The sequence below is a fragment of the Manis javanica genome, chromosome 7, assembly GCF_040802235.1.
Source record: "Manis javanica isolate MJ-LG chromosome 7, MJ_LKY, whole genome shotgun sequence".
Classification (NCBI taxonomy): Eukaryota; Metazoa; Chordata; class Mammalia; order Pholidota; family Manidae; genus Manis; species Manis javanica.
The window spans coordinates 15,395,187-15,414,765 of NC_133162.1; the positions used below are offsets into that span (position 1 = coordinate 15,395,187).

The window sequence follows — 19,579 nt, forward strand, 5'->3', positions numbered from 1 at the left end:
CTGCTAGGCTAGCCCGGTGTCTAGCTCTGATCTGTTGCTGAAGTCCAGGGTTCGGTCTGAGCCTATGCAGAGGGTTGGGACAGCCCTGTGTCACACGGGCTGACCTGGGGGTTCCCCTCTCTGGGTCTGCAGACATCAGACTTGGCAAAAACAGAACAGAAGCCGAAGTGAGGCGGTACACAGAGGAAAAGGAGAGGCTCGAGAAGAAGAAGGAAGAAACCCGGGGCCATCTGGCTCAGCTCCGGAGAGAGAAACGGGAGCTGAGAGAGGCCCTGTTAAGATGCACAGGTAAGGGGCTGCCCAGGCAGAGGGACCCCAGGAGGGCCTTCTGCTCGGGATGAACCGTGACCTGAGCACCTGACCTGCCGGTCTTGCCCCTGGTGGATGCCCCCCGGGAATGTTCTCTCCCCTCTCTCCCATCTGAGAGGTTGCTGTCCTGTGCAGAGGGACCATCTGACCTGTTGTCAACAGGACAAGGAGGTAGTTGGGAAAGCTGGCTAAAGGGCATTTCTAAAAGTTATATATGTTTTACTTTCACTTAAAACAAATGCATATTTCTCAGTCCAGCTGATGGGAGTCCCATGTCTTCGTCCTTGCATTAACCACACCTGTACAGTGTCGTCCTTAATTTCCAGACACTGGCAAAAACATCTGAGTCCTTGTAGATTATTTTCTGAATGCACCTGTCATCCGTCAGCCACTTCCTAGTGGCTTGCCTTTTGCAGGCCCCTCCTGAGGCATTTGACTTCACTTGCACAGCATGATTCTGTGCTCACTTTAGTACCTTGAGTGCAGTTGACGGAGCACCACTGACACAAGCAGGTTTGAGGACAAACTCAGCTGAATCTCGCGAAGCTTGTAACGTGATTGGTGGGGGACAGTTACGGGTGGGGCACAGTCACTACCTTTCTGTATGACCAGCTCTATTGACAGGTAATTCACTGACAGTATACCTGACTCACGTACACTGTCTAATGCAATGGTTCTTAGCATATTCAGAGTTGTGCAACCATCGCCATAATGCAGTTTAGAACATTTCCACCACTCCCTGTTTCCCCCAACCGTCCTATCCCTTTATACAGCTGTCTCTATACATCTCTGCCCACTGGCTTGGAGGTTTCAGTAGCCTTGGCTATCAGGGCACGGAGGTAAGGAGATGGGAGTCATAACACGTGCTGATGTGTGTGACCAGAGGCTTGTGTGTGACAGTCCTTGAAAACCCCGAGAGTACAGCTGGGCTGGGAGGAAGACCCAGGGGTCCCCAGCGCTTTCTCTCCCCTGGATAGTCTAGGTAGGAGAAAGTTTTCACTATAGTTTATCCTCCTGGCAAATAAGCCCTGCAGATCCCAGGCCAATAAGTCACAGACTGTAAGAAAATAATTCAAGTAATGAACCTGTATTTTTTTTATTCCAATCCCCAAAACATCAATTTCTCCATGAGTTTTTTGTAAACAGTGATCCTTGGGACTACTTGCCACCAACAAAGGCTGACAGATGCTTACTTACCATAAAACTTGGAAACAGCACAAGTTAATTTCAGTGGCTGTTGACTCGTGGTGTTCGGGACTATGCCGAGCACATGTGGTACCATCCTGTTCTCCAGCAGTGACGTCCTAGGTCACCGAGGTGCCACCCCGAGTACTCCAGGGTGAGAAGAAATAAGGGTCTGAGGACCACTGCTCTGCTAGGCCTTGGGGTGTACCCAGGGCCAGAAGGACTAAGGGTTGAAACAGCCCAACCATCAAAGCTCCCTCCCCTTGGGGTCACTGTGACAGCAGCAGCTACCCAAAGAACTGGGGGGCCTACCGGAAGTGACTCAGGCTGCAGGCTCACCCTCTTGTCAAGACATCTCTCTTCAGAGCCTTCTCTAGCACCTTCTCCAGACTTTGCAGGATTCTAACATAGGACTTGGGTTTTAAGGCTGCCCACTGCACACAGAGAGGCCCATCCCAATTCTGGGTGTTGAAGCCAAAACTGGCGTCCACACCCACCCACCTGGCACTGACCAGGAATGGCCTTGGCGGAAAGCTGCCGCTTGCAGCCGGCTTAATTCTCTGTACAGACAAAGGAGTCCTGGCCAATCTGGAGCAGAAGCTGAAGGAAATGGAAGAGGAGTGCAGGATGGAGGAAAGCAGGCGTGTGGACCTCGAGCTCAACATCATGGAGGTGAAGGACAACCTGAAGAAGGCTGAGGCCGGGCCCGTGACGCTGGGCACCACTGTGGACACCACTCACCTGGAGAATGTGAGCCCCCGAGTGAGTGCCAGGAGCCACAGCTCCTCTGAGCTTCTTGCAGAGAGCCTCCTGGACCAGGGTTGGGGGAACGGGTCACGTGGGCACATCTCCCTCCCCTTGACTCAGGCCTCATTCTCTTCTTGTCACCACAGCCCAGAGCTGCCACCCCCTCTCCAGACTGTACCCCAGTCAACTCTGCCACAGCACTCAAGAGCAGGCCCCTCTCGGTCATGGTCACAGGCAAAGGCTCCGTCCTCCAGAAAGCCAAGGTAAGCAGTCACTCCCTGCCTCCTTCTGGGTCCCCAGGGAATGGCAGAACTGTCCCTAAGGTGGGGCCCATGCTCTGAGCTGCATGGGGTCTTGCTCTTGGCAGGAGCTGGGGCTCTGCCATGTTTTTGGCTCAGTCTTTGGCACTGACCAGCCAGAAAGGTGTCTGGGTCTGAGTCCAGTGTTCTTACCTACATCAGCCCGAGGACGCGTGCATCCTGCACACATCCCCACCACTGGTCTCTGCGCAGATACCAGGGAGACAGCTGAAGTTCAGAGACAGACTGTGACTGGATAGTTTTTAAATAAAAAAGTCAGTGATGCTAAAGGACTTCTGCCATTAAAACTGAAAAAAAGAAACAAAAAAACTGATTCAGAGAGGTAATAGGATGTGCCTAAAGCCACCCAGCCAGCGAGTGGCAAAAGGCTTGGTAAGGTATAAACCGAGAGCGGATGTCATTACTGGGTTCCCTTGAGGGCTAGGCCAAAAGTGTGATTAATCCATCCATTTGCATAGTAAACATGCCTACAGCTGCCCTTGCTTTCAACAAACTCTGCTCCTTATTTCTATCCTGCTTACTTGGAGATATTTTGAGCCAGTAACTATTAAATCCACATAAGCATGCTTGTCACTGCTCCGTCACTGTGTGGTGGGCATCACAGACCACTCCCAGCACTCTGCTGCAGCCTCACAATCCTTTAATCAGTGCCCCCAGCAGTGATGAACACACAAAAGTTGAAATCTGAAAAAAGTTTTTTCTTACATTTTTCTATGCATATGGAGGTTGCTACAGTGAATAACTAATTTTCTTCTTTTGGGGGTGCTGACACTTGAATGGTACCCTAGGAATGGGAGAAGAAAGGAACAAGCTAGGAAACAAGCTTCATCTAAAGACTGTCCCATCGGTGAGGACCTTGGTGACAATCCTGCTTCATTAAAGTGGCAACTCTGTGACAGGATAAGGACCGGGGTGCCGTGGATGGAGAGCTTCAGCTGAGAGGAGGCTCTGTTGCCTTTCGGAGCCAAAGGAAGTAATACAACAGAAAAAGAAGGCTTTTTTGGAAACTTCAGTCTGTTGGATGTAAACAATGCTGTATTTAGGGTTATTCTATGTTTCTTCTTTGGAGTTTTCATCAACTGCTTTATCAAGCTTTTTAAGTAGTGAAAAGCTTCTGATGTTGAGGCTTGGGTGGAAGGAGAGATCACGGTAGCAGGGCCCTGGCCCACCAGTCACGTGCCGTTGATGACCAAGAAGACCTAAACTCCTGACCATCATCTCTTATTCAATACTCAGCAGTGTTGGGGTTAAACCATCCTTGCCTTCAGGTTTCTTCTCTCCAAAATTAGTAGGCCCAGCTGAATCTTCTGTGATTTTATGACCTGCTTTTTGAGAAACCAGTGGCAGGGGAAGATATTTGGAACTAAGCTAAGACACTATCACCACTAAATTAAGGACTGGATCAATTGCTTTTAAATACAATTTATGTGATACTGTATTATGGGAAAAATAAAGGTTAAAACTCTATAATTTAAAACCAGTAAAAAGTATCTTTTGAGATTAAACGGACTTTTTACATTGCCATATTTAAAAAAGATTACTCTGTTTACAGATTCAGTCCTGTGGCCAGGCCATTTTTTAAGGGAAGAGGTATTTAATATAATGCTGTTTAAGTTGTGCTAAATTAAGGTCCAGGCCCCTTCCAAGAAAAGGGCGGTGAATTTTGTTTGCAGTGGTCTCTCTCATCTTAAAATTGGCAGTGCCGTTCTTTGGGCTGCCTGTCTTCTCTTTTGATGACTGTTTAACACAGGTTGCAACATTTCATCTATCATCTCTGCCTCATTTCTGGGGGTTCTCAGAGTTCTCTAACACTGGTTCTTGTGAAGTAGAGGTTTTTTGATTCTTACTGTCTTTCTAATCCCAGGGCATTTACTTCTTTTGTTATAAACACTTGGTGTCAGTTTACCAAGTGATGAGTTAGTTTTTGTTTTGTTTTTTTTAAATAAAATGTTCATTATATTTTGGACTTTTCTTGTATTTCATGGAATGGTTTGGGGCAGGGCCTGGAAGACTTCTACCTCAAGGGGGAAACATCTTGGTTATTTACATGCTGAACTCAACTCAAAATACGTGCAGTAAAAACTGGTAGAACTACAGGTGGGATCTTAGCATAGGTGAGGCTGAAAGAGGATTTTCATAGTATAATTAATCTACCCACACATAGGAAACATCAGAAACTGATCATGTAACAGTGACTGAAAATCAATACTCCTAGAAGGTAAACACACTCCTAAATAATTGTTGGGGAAAATAAACACATTTATGAACTCTCTTAATTTCTACTTAGGCAACCTTCCAAGTATGAGTATGTTTCTTTTAAAAATGACAAAACCAAACAGAAAATTGGGCTTCTTGAAAAAATAGATACAATAAAAAAGACAACCTAAGGTTATGTTAAACCAGCAGAATTGAAAAGGAGGCCCTAAGTAGAGATACTGACAAAACTTTTAAATTACAAGAAAATGCTGTGTATTTTCCATTTTAGAAAGTTATCTCTGACATGAAAACTCCAACACATATCACAAAAGAAAAACCAAATCTCACGTTTGGACATAGATGAAAAAGTCTTAAAATGTTAGCAAATGAATTGCAGCAGTGTTTAAAGAAATCAAGCAGTCAAAGGTGGTTCAACAACTGAAAATACACTGATCATATGAATAGATTAAATGTGAAGAGAGGTCTCAAAGTAGGCAGGCATGCCACAAATCTCAGTATCCTAATGACAGTAATTTAAGAAAGGCAGTAAGCATTCCTAGTCTGATAATATAATCCACAGAAAATAACATGAGAAAATCCAGAAGCAGACAGACACATGCTGTTAACACTATTTTTATAAACATTATCCTGGAGGTGCTAGCTAATGCAAAATGATGAGACAAAGTAGTACAAAACTTCATAAGGAAGAGACAAAACTCATAGTATGTAAATGATGTCTTTGTAGAAAAGCAAGAGAATTCCCTCTGCCTAATTCAGTGGTACCTTCAGTAGACAAGGTTTAAAAAAAAAGTCTTTGAGGGTTGGGATCTAAAAATAGAAACTAAGCCTTTTATGTGTAAACCCTGTTTCTTTGTATTTGTTGAGCTATTCTCTTTGCCCCACGAAAAGCAGAATAAAAGCACTCAAATACCCCACAACCAACCCCACAACTAAGCCCCTTAAGTAAACTTGAAAGGTCGGCCCTCCAAGGGGATGTTGCCAAGAACCAAGGCCACTTTCACGTGGCCCTTGGCCAGGACTGTGGGTGCACTCGGCCCCTCCCCACCAGCCAAACAAGCTGGGTAATGGCTCATATTCCAGTCTGGGGTCTTTCCAAGTCTCTCCCACACACAGAGCCACTCACCAAATGAAGTAAAAAATGCCAAGTCCCTTTTCAAACTAAAATGAACGCATATAGGACATCGCTGGGGAAAGGTGTGTGAAAAGGTCCCCACTTCCTCCTTGCGACGCCGTCGCTTCACGGTCCACAGGATGCTAGTCAGGACCTCCGTTTGAGTAGTACTGTCCCCAAAACATTGTTTAGCATTTGTTGTGGTCAAAGTGAACTTCACAGAGGCCATCAGAAGTCTCTAGATTCCTTTGTTTCTCCTCAGGGAAAAAGGGGCAGGTGACACAAGCTCAACAGGACACAACTAGGTACACGAAGTACATATTTACTTACACGCCAACACCATCATGAGAGGGTGGAGCCGGTTGCTGCTGTGTCCCAAGCAGCCCTGTCTGTGGTTGGAGCATCTCTTCTCCCTGGGTGAGGAGAGTGGGCAGGGGGCCTCTGCACCGAGCTGGAGGCAGATGCTCAAAGGACTCCCACCAGACAGGGTGCTCCACTGAGGGCAGGCGCCCTGCAGCCTCCAGGGTGCCCAGGTCTTGATTGGCACTGGGAGGGGTACAGCCGCTCCCCTCCTGAAGGCTCTTGGCAGGCACCACGTGCTTTGGGGGCATCTCTCAAGGTCCCTAGAAAAGAAGTGAACTGTGAGGACATCAGAAGGGTCTGAGTCCTCTTCTTGGCCAAACAGCAGCCTCCGGGCCCCTGCATGTCTTGCTCTTACCCCACAACCCAAGCAGATGCCAGATCAGAGGCCCTATCTGGCTGCCCTTCAGATCCACTGCCTGGGCTCAGGAAGCCAACCTTTGCCAGTGGCTGGAAACCCAAGGCCCTGGTGGGAATCCTCCTCTGGCTGCTGGCCACTCTAACTTAAAATCAGACCAGGAGCCACAGGTGGGCCCTTAATGCTGCCCGGCTGTCATCTTCCCTGGCCTGGTCTAGGCTCTTCCTCTCCCAGTCACTTCTCAAACTGCCTCCCCATCCGCACTCAGCTGGCGGCCCATGCTCCCATTTTCTGAGCAAGTAGAAACACTCATAAAAGAACTCCGGCCAGCTCCCACCACACCTGCCCTCCACCTGCTCCCACCACACCTGCCCTCCACCTGCTCTGTGCCCACATCCTCTGTCTTCCAGTCCCCTTGGACCCACGGCTCCTGAACTCAGGCCTCCCTAGGAGGCCCTCCTCCCAGTTGCCGTAATGTTTCCCTCATATGCTACATGTTGTACATAAACTGCTTGTCTCCCCCACCAGCACCGAAGCTCCACAAGTGCAGAGATTCTTACTGTCTTGTTTACTGCTGTGCTCCCCACACCTGGAACAATGCCTGGGAAGTAGGAGACCCCACTAAATGTTCTGTGCATGGATGCATAAGTGATTGCCTGATTCCTTCCACTGAGCAAACACCCTAGAACCTGCCCCCGGCTGAGCTCCTGGGCCTCAGCAGGTCCCAGGCCACCCCCGACCCCTCCCACAGCAGAGCAGCCACACTCACAGTTCTCACAGTGAGGGCCCTCCCAGCCCCCTCGGCACTCGCAGTGGTAGCTCCCATTCTGCAGGACACAGGTGCCCTTGTTTGTGCATGGGCTGGGTTTGCAGAGGTTGACTGGCCTCTTGGCTTCTACAAAGGAGAAGCAGCCTGGATCACACCCAAAACCCCTACTCTGAAGAAGCCCAGACCAGGTGGGAGGCCGCTGGAGTACTGTCTTACACACCTTAGTGTTTCTGGGGCCTTAAGCAACAGTCTGGCACATGGCTGGTGCTCCATCCTGTGTGGCTTAGTCAAAGACCCAACTCCCACATAGCTTTCCTACACATGTATGGAGATTGTTCTCTCAGATGTGCTGTGCACGCGGAAGAACCTACGATTGTTATTACGGCCACATGGTTTTTAAAAGGTGGATGTCACCGGCAAAAGGAAACCTTGAAGTCAGGCTGGCCTGTTTGCTCCTAGCTCTGTCATTCACTACCCAAGTCAGGGTCAACCTGGGGTCTTACACCCTTGGGGGGACCTGTGGGTATCTTAATGATATCTTCTATTTAAATAGAGTGCAGAAATTCTCAAGTTTGAGGAGAGGTACCTGTGCTCAATTGTCTGTACCTTAAACATCAAATGGGGACAGTTGTAGCTTCTGCAGTTTCATATAAGCACAGGATTTCACACAGAGCCTAGCACATGGGAAGGGTTCAGCAACTGGGAGCAGCTGTGGTCCTTGTAGTGATGTGTGCGAAGGGTCAGGCTGAGGTCCCCACTGCAGAGGCAGCCCCAAAGGGTGTGGACTGCCCACTCACCTCCACATAGCCCCTGGATGAGTGCATCCTTATGGCACCTCAGGTCTGTGTAGGCCGCCACGTGGATGAGGGAGTCCTGGGGACCTGCAAGCCTCCACGGTGCCCCCCTGAGGACAGACCCCACACTCACCACCCAGATGGAAACACCACTGTTCCTCAGCCTCTGGGCGGGCACAGCTGCATCCTCTGCCCCCTGCCCACCTGTGAGCACCACCACAGCCTTGGGGACACCACGCCGAGCACCCCTCTGGACAGTCATCACTCTGTCACAGATGTGCAGCAAGGCTGTGCCTGCCGAGCCCATCCCACCCAGGTAGGGCACCCAGCTCATGGCACGCAGCACTGCCTCTCAGGCGACATGGGTGTCCAGCCCAAAAGCTGTCTGCGCCTGGCTGCCTTACACCACCAGGCCCATCTGTGTCCCATCGGCATTTAAGTCAAACTGGAGGGCACAGCTTCTCAAGAAGCTCTGCATCTGGGCGAAGTTCCCAGACCCCACTGAGGCTGAGGTGTCCAACATGAAGATCAGGTCCAGCGACAGCCTGGCAGCCTGTGGGAACAAGCAGACTAGGCCTCAGCGGGCAGGCTGAGGGCCAGGCCAGCAAAGTGGGGACTAGTCTGGGTGGGCAGAGCCCAGGTCGGCCAGTCTGCTGTCCACAGCAGTGGCCATTCTCCATCCTCTTCTAGAATATTAGCAGGATATGTGAATGACCCGCTAGACCACATTCCCAGCCTCCCTAGCAGCTAGGTGGGGCCATGTGTCTGATTGAATCTGACTGTAGGTAAATGTACAACCTCCAAGTTATGTCCTCAAAAAAAAGTGGCTTGCCTTCTACTTCCCTTCTCCCTCCTCCCTGCTGGCTGAGAAACAGTGACCTTGGACCTAGAGGTGGGCCCACAAGACAGCCAAGTCACCCTGCTGGCCCAGACCACACTTCCCTCTGAGCTGTGATGTGAGAGACATAAAGGCCTATCACAGGTAAGTGGCTGAGCTCTGGGGACCCTTGGTGACAGCAACTTCCCCTTCACCCTCAGCTGTCCCATTGCTGAGCACCTTTCACATGCTGTGCACTGTACACAAGGCACTAATTAGACCAAGTGGACAGAATGGACTGATGCCTGCCCTCAATGGGCTGACAGTCTAGGGAGAAAGACGTGAACCCAACAGAGAACTACAAATTCTGTGAGAGGCCACTGGGGGAAAAGAGAGGCCAGCAAGGAGCGGCGTGGTGGGCCGGGACAAGGAGTGAGGCGTGGCGATCTCACTGAGCACTGCAGAGGTGCATGTGAGCGGGAGGCATACGTGGGGCTTCTGTGGAGGGGACGGGCCTGTGTGGGAGCTCCCCCACCCCATGCAGGGCTGCAGAGCCCGCCGAGTGAGCTCTTGGAAGCCTATGGAAGGAGTGTAGCTTGTATTCCAAGTGAGAGGGAGCCACTGGAAAGGTCAAAGAAAGAGGATCTGACTTACTGGCTTTTAAAAATAACTCTTTCACAAGGAAAGCCTGAGAAACTTAAGTCCCAAGAGGAGTTTAAGGAGACATGACAACTACACATAACGAGGTATCCCGGGTGGAATCCTTGGAACAGGAAAAGGACATTTGGTAAAAACTAAGGAAATCTGAACAAGGCATATAGACTTTATTCATAATAATAATATATTAAATAATTATTAATATATTATTAATATATTATTTGGGTAAATAATAATATATTAATATGGGTTTGTTAATTGTGAAAAATGTACCTTGTTAACATCTTACAAGAGGGACACTGTGTATGGGATATGCAGGAACTCTTACTGTCACAGGTTTCCTGTAAATCTAAAACTGTTTTTAGAAAACCCACTCTGGCTCCCTTGGGGAGACCTCCTCCCACCCGCCCTCCAGGCTGGTCTCACCTCTGCTGAGTGATCTGGGCCTAGGAGCCGAGTTCCACATGCACCTTCCCACCTCCACATCTAGAAGTCAGAGTGGATGTGTTCTGGCATCTACATCTTGGCTGCACCCCCTACACGGCACGTGTCTACCCCCAGGCACAGTGTTCTACTGCGCTGTGCTCCAGTGGAGGGTCACAAAATCAACTTCGTTGGTTGTCAAACTGAGCAGGAAATGTCAGAACACGTCTCAGGTAGAAAGGCCGGTATCACTTCATGAAGCATTTGCTTCCGTTGCGCGTGTGCATGTGCGAACTGGCAGTGCTTCTCTCCGTGCACTGCCATCAGAGAGGGGGGAGCGCAGCCTTCACAGAGCATGCGCAACAATAACCAATAATGATGAACAAAAAGGAGCAATGCTAACAATTTTATGAATTAAAATAACAGTGCACACTCTGTTTATACTAAGCGTGTATGTTGCTTGTCTGAATCCCTGCAAAACTTCAGGAGGTGCTATTATTAGTCCCATTTGAATGACCATTAAACTGAGAAGTTTCTTGTCATGTGGCTAGTACACAGAGGTGGGGCTGTTCCAGCCCCTAGCACAGGCCTTGGTGAAGTGGAAACCAAAAGAAGGAAGTGCCTGCCACTGGCAGCTGGCCCCTGGGTAGGGCCAAGGCTGGTCTGCAGCTGGCACAGGCACTGGGACCTTACCTGGCAGCGGCCAGCTACACACTTTCCCCTGCAGCCTAGGGATTTGGTTGAACAGGTCCTGTGGGCCGCTGTAGACCATGACATGCTTGGGGCTGCCTGTGCTCTCCTCCAGCTCTGTCCACACAGCCTTGCTGCCCACTCCCAGCAGGAGCAGCTCTTGGGCCCTCACGTGATGTGCTAGGCTGGCCACCTTGTCCTGCGAGCGTGACTCAGTGAGCAGGACCACCACTCTGCGTGGATGATCCTGGCCTGTCCTGGCAGTGCTTCCAAAGCCACGTTCTGCTGCCTGCTGCAAGGCACTGCCTGTCAGGGTGGCGCCTCTGCTGAAGGAGATGCCATCAAGGCTCCTGACCAAGCCTGGCACATCCTGGTACTTGCCCACGGGCACCGCCACCACCAGGTCCCTGCTGTACCAGGCCACACCCACGCAGGCATGGGAGTCCTCGCTCAGCACAGCCTGCACAAACCGCTTCATGAAGGCCTTGGCCCGCAGGAAGCCCTCCAGGGTGGTGCCCGCTGAGCTGGCCAGCAGGAAGAGGATGTCGGCTCTGCATTCCAGGCTCAGCTTCAGGGCTGCCGGAATCACAGCAGCCATCATGCTGCAGCCACCTGGGTCATGCAGATCACCATCCCACCTGAGATGCCCAACCACCTCACAGGGTAGGAGAAAACCCCCTCCCAGGAGGGAGACAGGGTAGAGAAACTGAGGCTCCAGGGGTCAGTGACCAGCACACATCACAGAGTTAGGGCCAGACACAGAGCTCTCCCTCCTGGCTCTACGGGTGTCCATCCAACCACTTTTTAAAAATTTAAATGTAACTATTTTATAACTCTTCTGTCATGGCGAGTGTTTCTTGTATCCTCCTTGAGAACTCTGTCTACCTTGAGATCGTGAAGATATGCTCCTACATTCTCTTCCAGAAGCTTCACTGCTTTGCCATTTACTCTTAGATCTGTGATCTATCTGGAATTGATTTTTGTGTAGCTTGTGAGGCAGGACATCAAGATTTTCTTCTTCCTCATAGACCTCTAATTGACTCAGAGCTACATTTTCTTAAAATACAGAAGCTCCTACTATGTATCAAGCATTGCACTAAGCATTTTGTATAAGTAATCTTATTTAAAACCCCCAACAACCCTAAGGGGTAAAGCCTATTATAATCTACCTTTAAAACCAAAAACGGTTGAGACTCCCTGCTCCTCTTCTAGGAGAGACTACCCAGAACCTGGACCCAGACTTGGACTGGCTCCAGCCTGCAGCCAGGCTTGGACACACAAAGCTCAGGCAGCAGCCATTCACAGCTAACAAGCAGGAGCCGCTGCCCCACCCAGGGCTCCACCACCTGAGTTACTTATTCACAGACCACTGAGAGGCTGTATCACGTGAGACGACAGAGCAGTGGGGTACTTGGAAAGTAGGCGGCTCTAGCTCAAGGGCCAGTTTCTACCTAGTGGCTAGAAGGGTGGGAAGGGGGAACCCTGGCTCTACGGCTTCCCAATGGTCAGTCTTAGGAGTCCTGTGTGTATGTACCGCAGTTGGCCTCCCCTCTGAAGGCCGATGGGCAGAGGCAGCGGTATCTGTCTAGTCCTTCGGGAACACAAGTGCCCCCATTCTGGCAGGGCTGTAAGTCACAGGGCCTGTCAAGGAGATGCCAATCAACAGCCTAGCACATCAGCCCAGCCTGAAGGGGTGTGGCCAGAGGTGTGAGGTCTGGCAGGTCACCCTGTCCCACCATGGCCCTGCTCTCTCCTTTCTCTGGGGGCTACTGGGAAGCTAGCAGCAAAGAGGGGAAAGAAAGTGAGGTATGCAGAGGAGGGGCTGGGTGTGGGTGGTAAAGGACACTCAATGGTGGGCCCCATAAGGTCTTTTGTGAATGACAGGCCTACCTGGGGATGTGCCAAGACCTGGACTGTTATGGACTGAATTGTGTCCCCCACCAAATTGCTATGCAGAAGTACTAATCCCCAGTATCTTAGAATATGACCGTATTTGGAGATAGCGCCTTTTAAAGATGACATTAAGGCTAAATGAGGTCATAGGGTGGGCTCAAACACAATATGACTGGTGTCCTCACAAAAGAGGGAGAGACACCTGAGATGTGCTGAGGAAAGGCCATGTGAGGACAGTGAGGAAAGAGGCCTTAGGAGCCACCAAACCTGCCGACACCTCAACCTTGGGCTTCCAGCCTCCAGAACAGTGAGAAAATAAATCTCTATGGTTTGAATCACCGGGTGTGGTATTTTCTTGTGGCAGCCCTACAAACTGACCCAACATGCCTGCATAACCCACGGCTGCTGAGGGCCGGGAGGCGCTCCAGGTGGCTGTGACGACTGACTGGAGGGAGACCCGAGCTTGGCAGGAATGAAGAGCTCAGCAGCATCGCGGCAGCGGCCTGGGGTCTCAGGACTGGGAGGGATGCTTTGGTGCAGACAGTACTGCTGCTTAGGCCCGCCACGGCGTGGTTCTAGGCAGCCTCTGTGGGTTGGGTCTTGGAGCCAATACCCGTGGCCTCCTCCACTTACTGAGGCACCTTAATTAGCCCCTCCAAGCTCCAGTATTCTCATCTATTCCATAGTGTATGGTGAGGATTACATGAACTCATCCATGGGAAATCTTAGCATACAGCCTGACATGAAGCAGGCACTCTGTAACAGGTAAGACGGTGTTTGCTTTTGGTACAAATTAGGGGTAATGCCTCTTTCAAAGGTGGTTATCTCACAGAGGAAACTGCAGCCAGTGTCAAAATCAGGCCCATTCTGCTATGATACCTTGTGGTCAGTATCTAAGCTCCTTACCAATTTCCATATCGATTGTTGCAAAATGCAGATAATACCACACGTCCTCCCTGATTTTGGGAGGAGACAGAACAGGCAGGACCTTCATTGGGTTCATGTATCTCAGGCTCAAAGGGCTTGATAAACAGCTGAGTGTGGATACCATTGGAATTGGTGATTCTGTCCTTTCTACTTAAAAATATTGATATACTTGGTGGTCACTCGCTGTAATGAAAATGTATACTTTTCAAAGGTAAAATTATTAAGGCTACTAACTCTGGGCACCCAGCCTGCTGTTGTGTCAGCTGGAGGAACATGAAAACAACCAGGAACTCATTCATAGCATCAACAGTGGCCTTCAACTGGGCAACTGCTATGGGCTCGGTCCTGTTCTAAGTACCACACACGCATTATCTCACTTCACTGACACAACCGAAGGAGGTGGGTCCTATAAAAACCCCCATTTGAGACAAGAAAGCTGAAGATCAATGACTGGAAGTCATGTGCTTGAAATTTTATTTCTAAGCACAAACAACTCTACTTAAAGTTTCTCCTGTGTTTCAGGAGATGGTAACTCCAACACAGAATGCCAAACCCCATGTAGAAAACACCACAGTGCCTGCATGTACAACTTCCAGGACGCAGGCTTCTTACCTCATCAGGAATAGCAAATCATTAAAAGGATGGATGCCAACATACTTGAGTGCAGCCTCTATGCTCCCAGCTCAGTGGAATGCACTAGACCCTGGGTGAGGAGCAGTGCAGCCCAATGGGGACCAAGCTGAATGGCGCTTAATGATGTTGGTAAGCCTTCCTGTTTGCTTGGGACTTCATAGCTGATGAAGCACTTCTGAGGGCATTATCTCCTGAATCCTCACCCATGTATACCTACTATCACATAGAGCAGGGAAATGAGGATTCTGGGCATGGAGCAAATGTTACCCCATTTTACAGAGGAGGAAACTGAGGCTCAGGTATCTTGCCCTGAGTTTGGCACTGGGATGTGAGGCTTTCTTTCTGCAGAGCTGGGGCTCAACGCAAGCCCTTCTCTGCCTCTTGTCAATGCAAGGGACACCGGTTAAGGAAGGCGATTCCAAAGCATTCACTCCATTCTTAGTGAAAAAAACACGACTGAGCAAGTGAAGAAAGAATACACATGCTTGTGCCTGCCTTTGAAAGGCCTGTCCCTGTGACCTGGAGCTGGTTCCAGCCATACCCTCTGCCCCAGGAGTGCAATGCCCCTTTAGAAGCCAGTCTAGTCCAGGGGCCCAGAAAGAGCATGAGAGTCCAAGAGGCACACTTTACCTGGACAGATGGTCGGTGCTGGGGTGGGTTACAAATACTCTCTTCCAACTACAACCCAAGGAAACAAATGGTGGAGATCAAAGTTTTAATGGCAAGACAGAAACCTGGAATGTTATCTAAAACAGTGAAAGCTTATATAGGATTCCAATGTGGAAGCAGGCCAAGAAAGACTTTGTTTTCTTTCTTGATTCTACCCCAGCTTTTATCTGCACCTAGAGCAGGGGATGTTTCAAACTATCCAGAGGAAATTGGGAAAAAAAAATGTTAAGTTGGCTATCATGTTTGAAGTTAGAGGTGTCTGATTCAAAATTCCGAATCGTGGCAATAGTTTTCTACTCTGAGTTACCTTCCGGGGCCAGCACAATGCAGGTGGGGATGGGGCAGGAAATGCTGGGAAGCAGGCCACTGGGTTCTGGCTTTGTGACCCCAGGCAAGTTACTTTCCTTCTCTGGTCTTCAGTTCCCTCTTCAACACAGTAACTCTGTCTGTAGTTTTCAACTGCATTCCTTTTCATTACAGCGAGTGACCACCAAGTATATCAACTGACTGGCCAGGGTGCCTCTCACAGTGCCACCCCTTCACCCCAAATGTGCTTTTTTTCTGGTTTGCACAAGTGTTCATATGAGGCTCCACAGCTCAAGAGGATATGCAAACTACTGGACCTGATGACCTCTGAGGCCCATCTGAGCACTACGTTCTGTGATAACAAAGGGCCACCATTCCCGTGGTGGCTTCCAGGCTCCAGGTGTCCCCACCTTGACCTCAAACCCACAGCTATGTGAAGAGGCAGTGACCTCCCTCTTCCAGGTGGGGATATGGGATCAGAGGGGGGAGTTAGGTTGCCCAGAGTCACACAGTTACCAGAACACAGCAGAGCTGGGATACAAACCCACAGCCCACATGTCCTTGCCTCCAGCTCCCCTGAGCCTCTGGGGCGATGGGCCTGCTCAGCAGGAGCAGTTCATAGTCCTGTGGGCAGAGGGCCCTCCTGGTTGGCAGCAGCTCCAGGGATGGCCTCACCTAAGAAGATTCTCTCCTTTGGGCCGTGGCAATATAGTTCCCTCAGGTTTTCCAGTGAGGGCTTTTTCCAACAAGATAACCACCCCAGGCTGCCCACTGAAGAGGCAGGCTAATTGGGCTCACCTCTACGGCAAAGTCTTCCCTGGAGCAAAACATTTTGTTGGGATAAAAGTCAAGTCAATTATGAACTCAAGAAGCTGCTGAAATTAAGTTTGCCAAACTCCCAACTCATTAGAAAGAAATCTCCCACTCCATGTTTACTCCTAGTAGTCTGCATAAAACCCCAAGTCCTAGCCCAGAAAGCTCCTCGGCCCAATGCCTCCCCACTTAGACGCCGAGCTCAGCAAGGCCTACTCTGCCGCTCTATTTACAACTGCAGCTAGATCGGCTCCCAACCACTTGCCTGCCCCACCCTGATCCATCCCTGCACTTTTTCTCCACAGCACTTACAACTACTTAACAGTTTCTTTCATGGGTTCATTTGATTTACTGCTGCCCTGGCCCACTGACTGGAGCATCAGCTCATGGGGCCAGATGTGTGAGCTGTCTGGCTGACTCGCCAGAGCCTGGGACAGTGCTGGGAACATAGGAGGCCCCCAGTGAGTACTTCTTGAATGAGGGAATTGATGAAGAGCTTACTATAGGCAGCCATCATTCCAGAAGCCTGCAACATCAGAGCATTCTACATATTAACTCGCTGCATGCTCTGGACAACCCTCTGGGGTAGGTGCTCATATCACCCCCCTTTGCAAATGAAACTGGGACAGGGGGGTTCCCAGCTCTTTAGTGGTGACTCTGGAATTACAAGTTCAACAGCCTCTCTCCAGAGTCTGAGCACAGAGCCATGAAGTATGGTCTCTGCCCACCGGCCTCTCCCGGGACCCCCAGCTCTGACTGCCTCTGTCCCCTGCCACCAGTTCCTGCATCCTTCAAGACGGCTCAAACATCCCCTTCTCCGTGACGCTCCAGGGAGGACAGGCCCCTTCCAGCACCTGGGACACCTCAGGGTGGTCACTGGTCTTCTTGTCCAAGGCTCCATCTGGATGGGTATCTTGGGGGCAACAACTCTGCCTGTGTCCTCACTACGCACTGTCCGGCTCAGAGCAGGCACTCAGGACACGTTTGCTGGTGGCCTCTGACATGGCACAAGGCCCCATTTCCTCTGACCCACGTGTAAGGCATGGCCTTTCCCTGTCAAGATGGCCTGCGGCCTCTCCGTTGGCCCGGGACAGCCCTCACGCTTCTCAGCCAATCCATTTCACTGCTGCGTGTGCTCCGAGCTAGTCACTGAGGGCAGGCGCAGGGCAAAGGTGCAGCCAGTTCACACACTGCCCCGGCCCTCCAGAAAGGGCATCAGGGTAGGCTCGCCAGTTACCGACCAGGTGCTGTGCGGCGGGTGGTCTGGATGAAGTGCTGAAGGATGGTGCACGGATTTGAGGGAATGGCTGATGGCTGGGCAGCAGGTGCTCTAGAATGTCTGAGCCCCCGTGAGTCCTGAAGAATCCCACACTCCCCCACCGCCCCCACAACTGGAACTCGTCCAAGATCTTAAGCCTCTTGCCTCCCTCAGCCCCCATTAAGTATGGAAACCAGCGCTCAGAGGAACCAAATGACCAGACTACTCTCCCAAATCCAGACTATTGCCCTGTAGGGCCAGCTTTTGTCTCATTGCCAGCCCTCCAGAATGGCTGTGACCTGCCACTGTCACTCACCCCGAGCACATGACTCTGACCCCAAAGAGATGACTGCCCCTGTGCCCCTGCAGCTCTGTCCCAGGTTTCCTTCAATCCCCGTCAAGCACTCGGCCTTGGGGGCCTCAACCCCCACCCTCGATCCCCAGAGGCGCTGGGCCTCTGACCCCAGACTGAGTGGACCAACCTGGAGAAGGGGCAGAGCACGGCCAGCAGTGCGGCCATCCCCCATGAGCCTCTCCAGACAGGGTGTTGCCAATGAGTTCCTTGACCATCTCCGGAGTCTTGTGCTCACAGGGGTGAGTCTACACCTTGCAGTCTGTGGCACAGAGCACACCCTACAGAGGAGAAAGGGTCACACCTCCCTCCCCTGCCCATGCTTCCACCAGCCTCGGCCCCAGCTACCTTCTGCCTCTTTCAGGCAGAGCACCCCAGGGGAGGGGCCCTGCTCTGCCCGCTGGCTGGGCAGCTGGTCTCTGAGCAGCTCCCTGGCCCGCACAGCTCTCATGTGCTGTGCGCATGTGGACGCCTTACACACACCGCTCTGGCTTCCGGGTGGACCCTGACAGTGGTGCCTGGGCGACCCCAAGCTGACGTGTGCCCATGCTGACCACAGTGGGGAGACTGCCTGGGCTCCTTCTCCTTAATTAGGGACAAGCCCTGGGCCTCTCTGCCATGCGGAGACAAACTCAGGGCTCCCAGCTGAGGAACCCACAGGGAGGCCGACTCCAGGGCAGAATGCCCCATGGCCGGCTGCTGGGCCCTGTTCCTTTCAGCCTCCCTCCCCGGGGAGCCTCCTGAGTCCTAACCTCTTGCCTTAGGGCAGCTTCCCCACCGCACCCCCACTTTCACATGGCCAGGCTCCTCTTGCCCATAACTGGATGGATGGCCGTGCAAACAGCAGAGCTGTGGAGGGCGCTGAAGAGACCATTGGTGGCGTCCTCCCCCAGCTCAGCCATGAGCATGTGCTGCCCCCACGGCTCGCTGGCCAGCATGTGGAGCTCCTGCCACCCGTCCCCTACCCCCACCAGGGAAGTTAACAGCTTCACACCATGCCTCCCTCCTCCTGCCAAGCCATCCCCAGACCATGGGCTCCTTGTGGACACAACACAGCCCCACCGACCCAGAAGCCACTCAGCCACAACGTCGGCCATCTAGGATGCAGGTGAAGCCCAGAGGTGAACCACAGGCTCAGGACACCCAACCACGGGCCACAGTGTGTGATGCTATGGTCCACATACTTCTGCTCGCTTGGAACCATCAGGTCCTATCAGAGACACGGTCCGAACAGATTTAGTTGTCTGGTTTTGTAACCCGTAGCTGAGGAGAACAACTTAACCAGAAAGGAAATGAAGGAAAGTGGTTCTAGGTGATAGCAGGAGAACAAACACTGGCAGCTAGCAACAGGAAAACACACTGAAGCATTATAAACTGTGGACTTAAAAACTCAGAGGTCAGCAACGTGAGGCTAGCTGGAGAAAAGAGCCAGCACACTTCAGTAGCTGGAGGGCATCACTGTGAGTACCCATGCGGGGATGGTGACCCCAGGGCATGAAGAAAGGGTAAATCATGTTGAGAAACCTCCTTTTAAGACAATAGGGCAGTAAGTGATGCGTTTAGAATCCTGCCCACCAAAATTTCATCAAAATAAAGCAAAGCTTATATATGGTGACTAATACTGTAATAATCTTGTGTGGTGACATGGCCATTACACCTATCATGGTGAGCATTTTGCAATGTATATAATTACTGAATCAATATGTCATACACCTGAAACCAATATTATAACCAACAATACTTCAATAAAAATGTTTTTAAATAGACCAAGCAAAAACATTTACCTCTGAAATTCACCTAGGTAAAATTCCCCACTCTCCTGTGAAGCCATATAAACCAGCCATTTCTCCCCGTACCTAGGACAGTGCTGGCCTCACATTGGCATAAGTGGGCAGCTCTGCCTGGCCCCACCCTCAGCTCTCCCGGCCCAGCAACAGACTTTCTGAAAAGCTCCCTGGGTAATTCAGATGG

At 50.9% G+C, this 19,579-nt stretch overlaps 1 protein-coding gene across 9 annotated transcripts in view; it reads left to right on the plus strand.

Moving 5' to 3' along the window:
- The window catches only part of AFAP1L2 (actin filament associated protein 1 like 2), a 92,840-nt gene extending 88,320 nt beyond the window's left edge, over positions 1 to 4,520 (plus strand). For 7 of the 9 annotated variants that reach the window (XM_037011389.2, XM_037011390.2, XM_037011391.2 and 4 more), the window contains 4 exons: positions 133 to 288; positions 2,063 to 2,256; positions 2,388 to 2,504; positions 3,350 to 4,520. In XM_037011389.2, the coding sequence (XP_036867284.2) occupies positions 133 to 288; positions 2,063 to 2,256; positions 2,388 to 2,504; positions 3,350 to 3,376 (494 nt within the window). In that variant the 3' untranslated portion in view covers positions 3,377 to 4,520. The remainder of the gene's footprint in view (positions 1 to 132; positions 289 to 2,062; positions 2,257 to 2,387; positions 2,505 to 3,349) is intronic. The other 2 variants (XM_037011388.2, XM_017654293.3) reach the window with 1 other exon arrangement.
- The last annotated feature ends 15,059 nt before the right edge of the window (positions 4,521 to 19,579 follow it).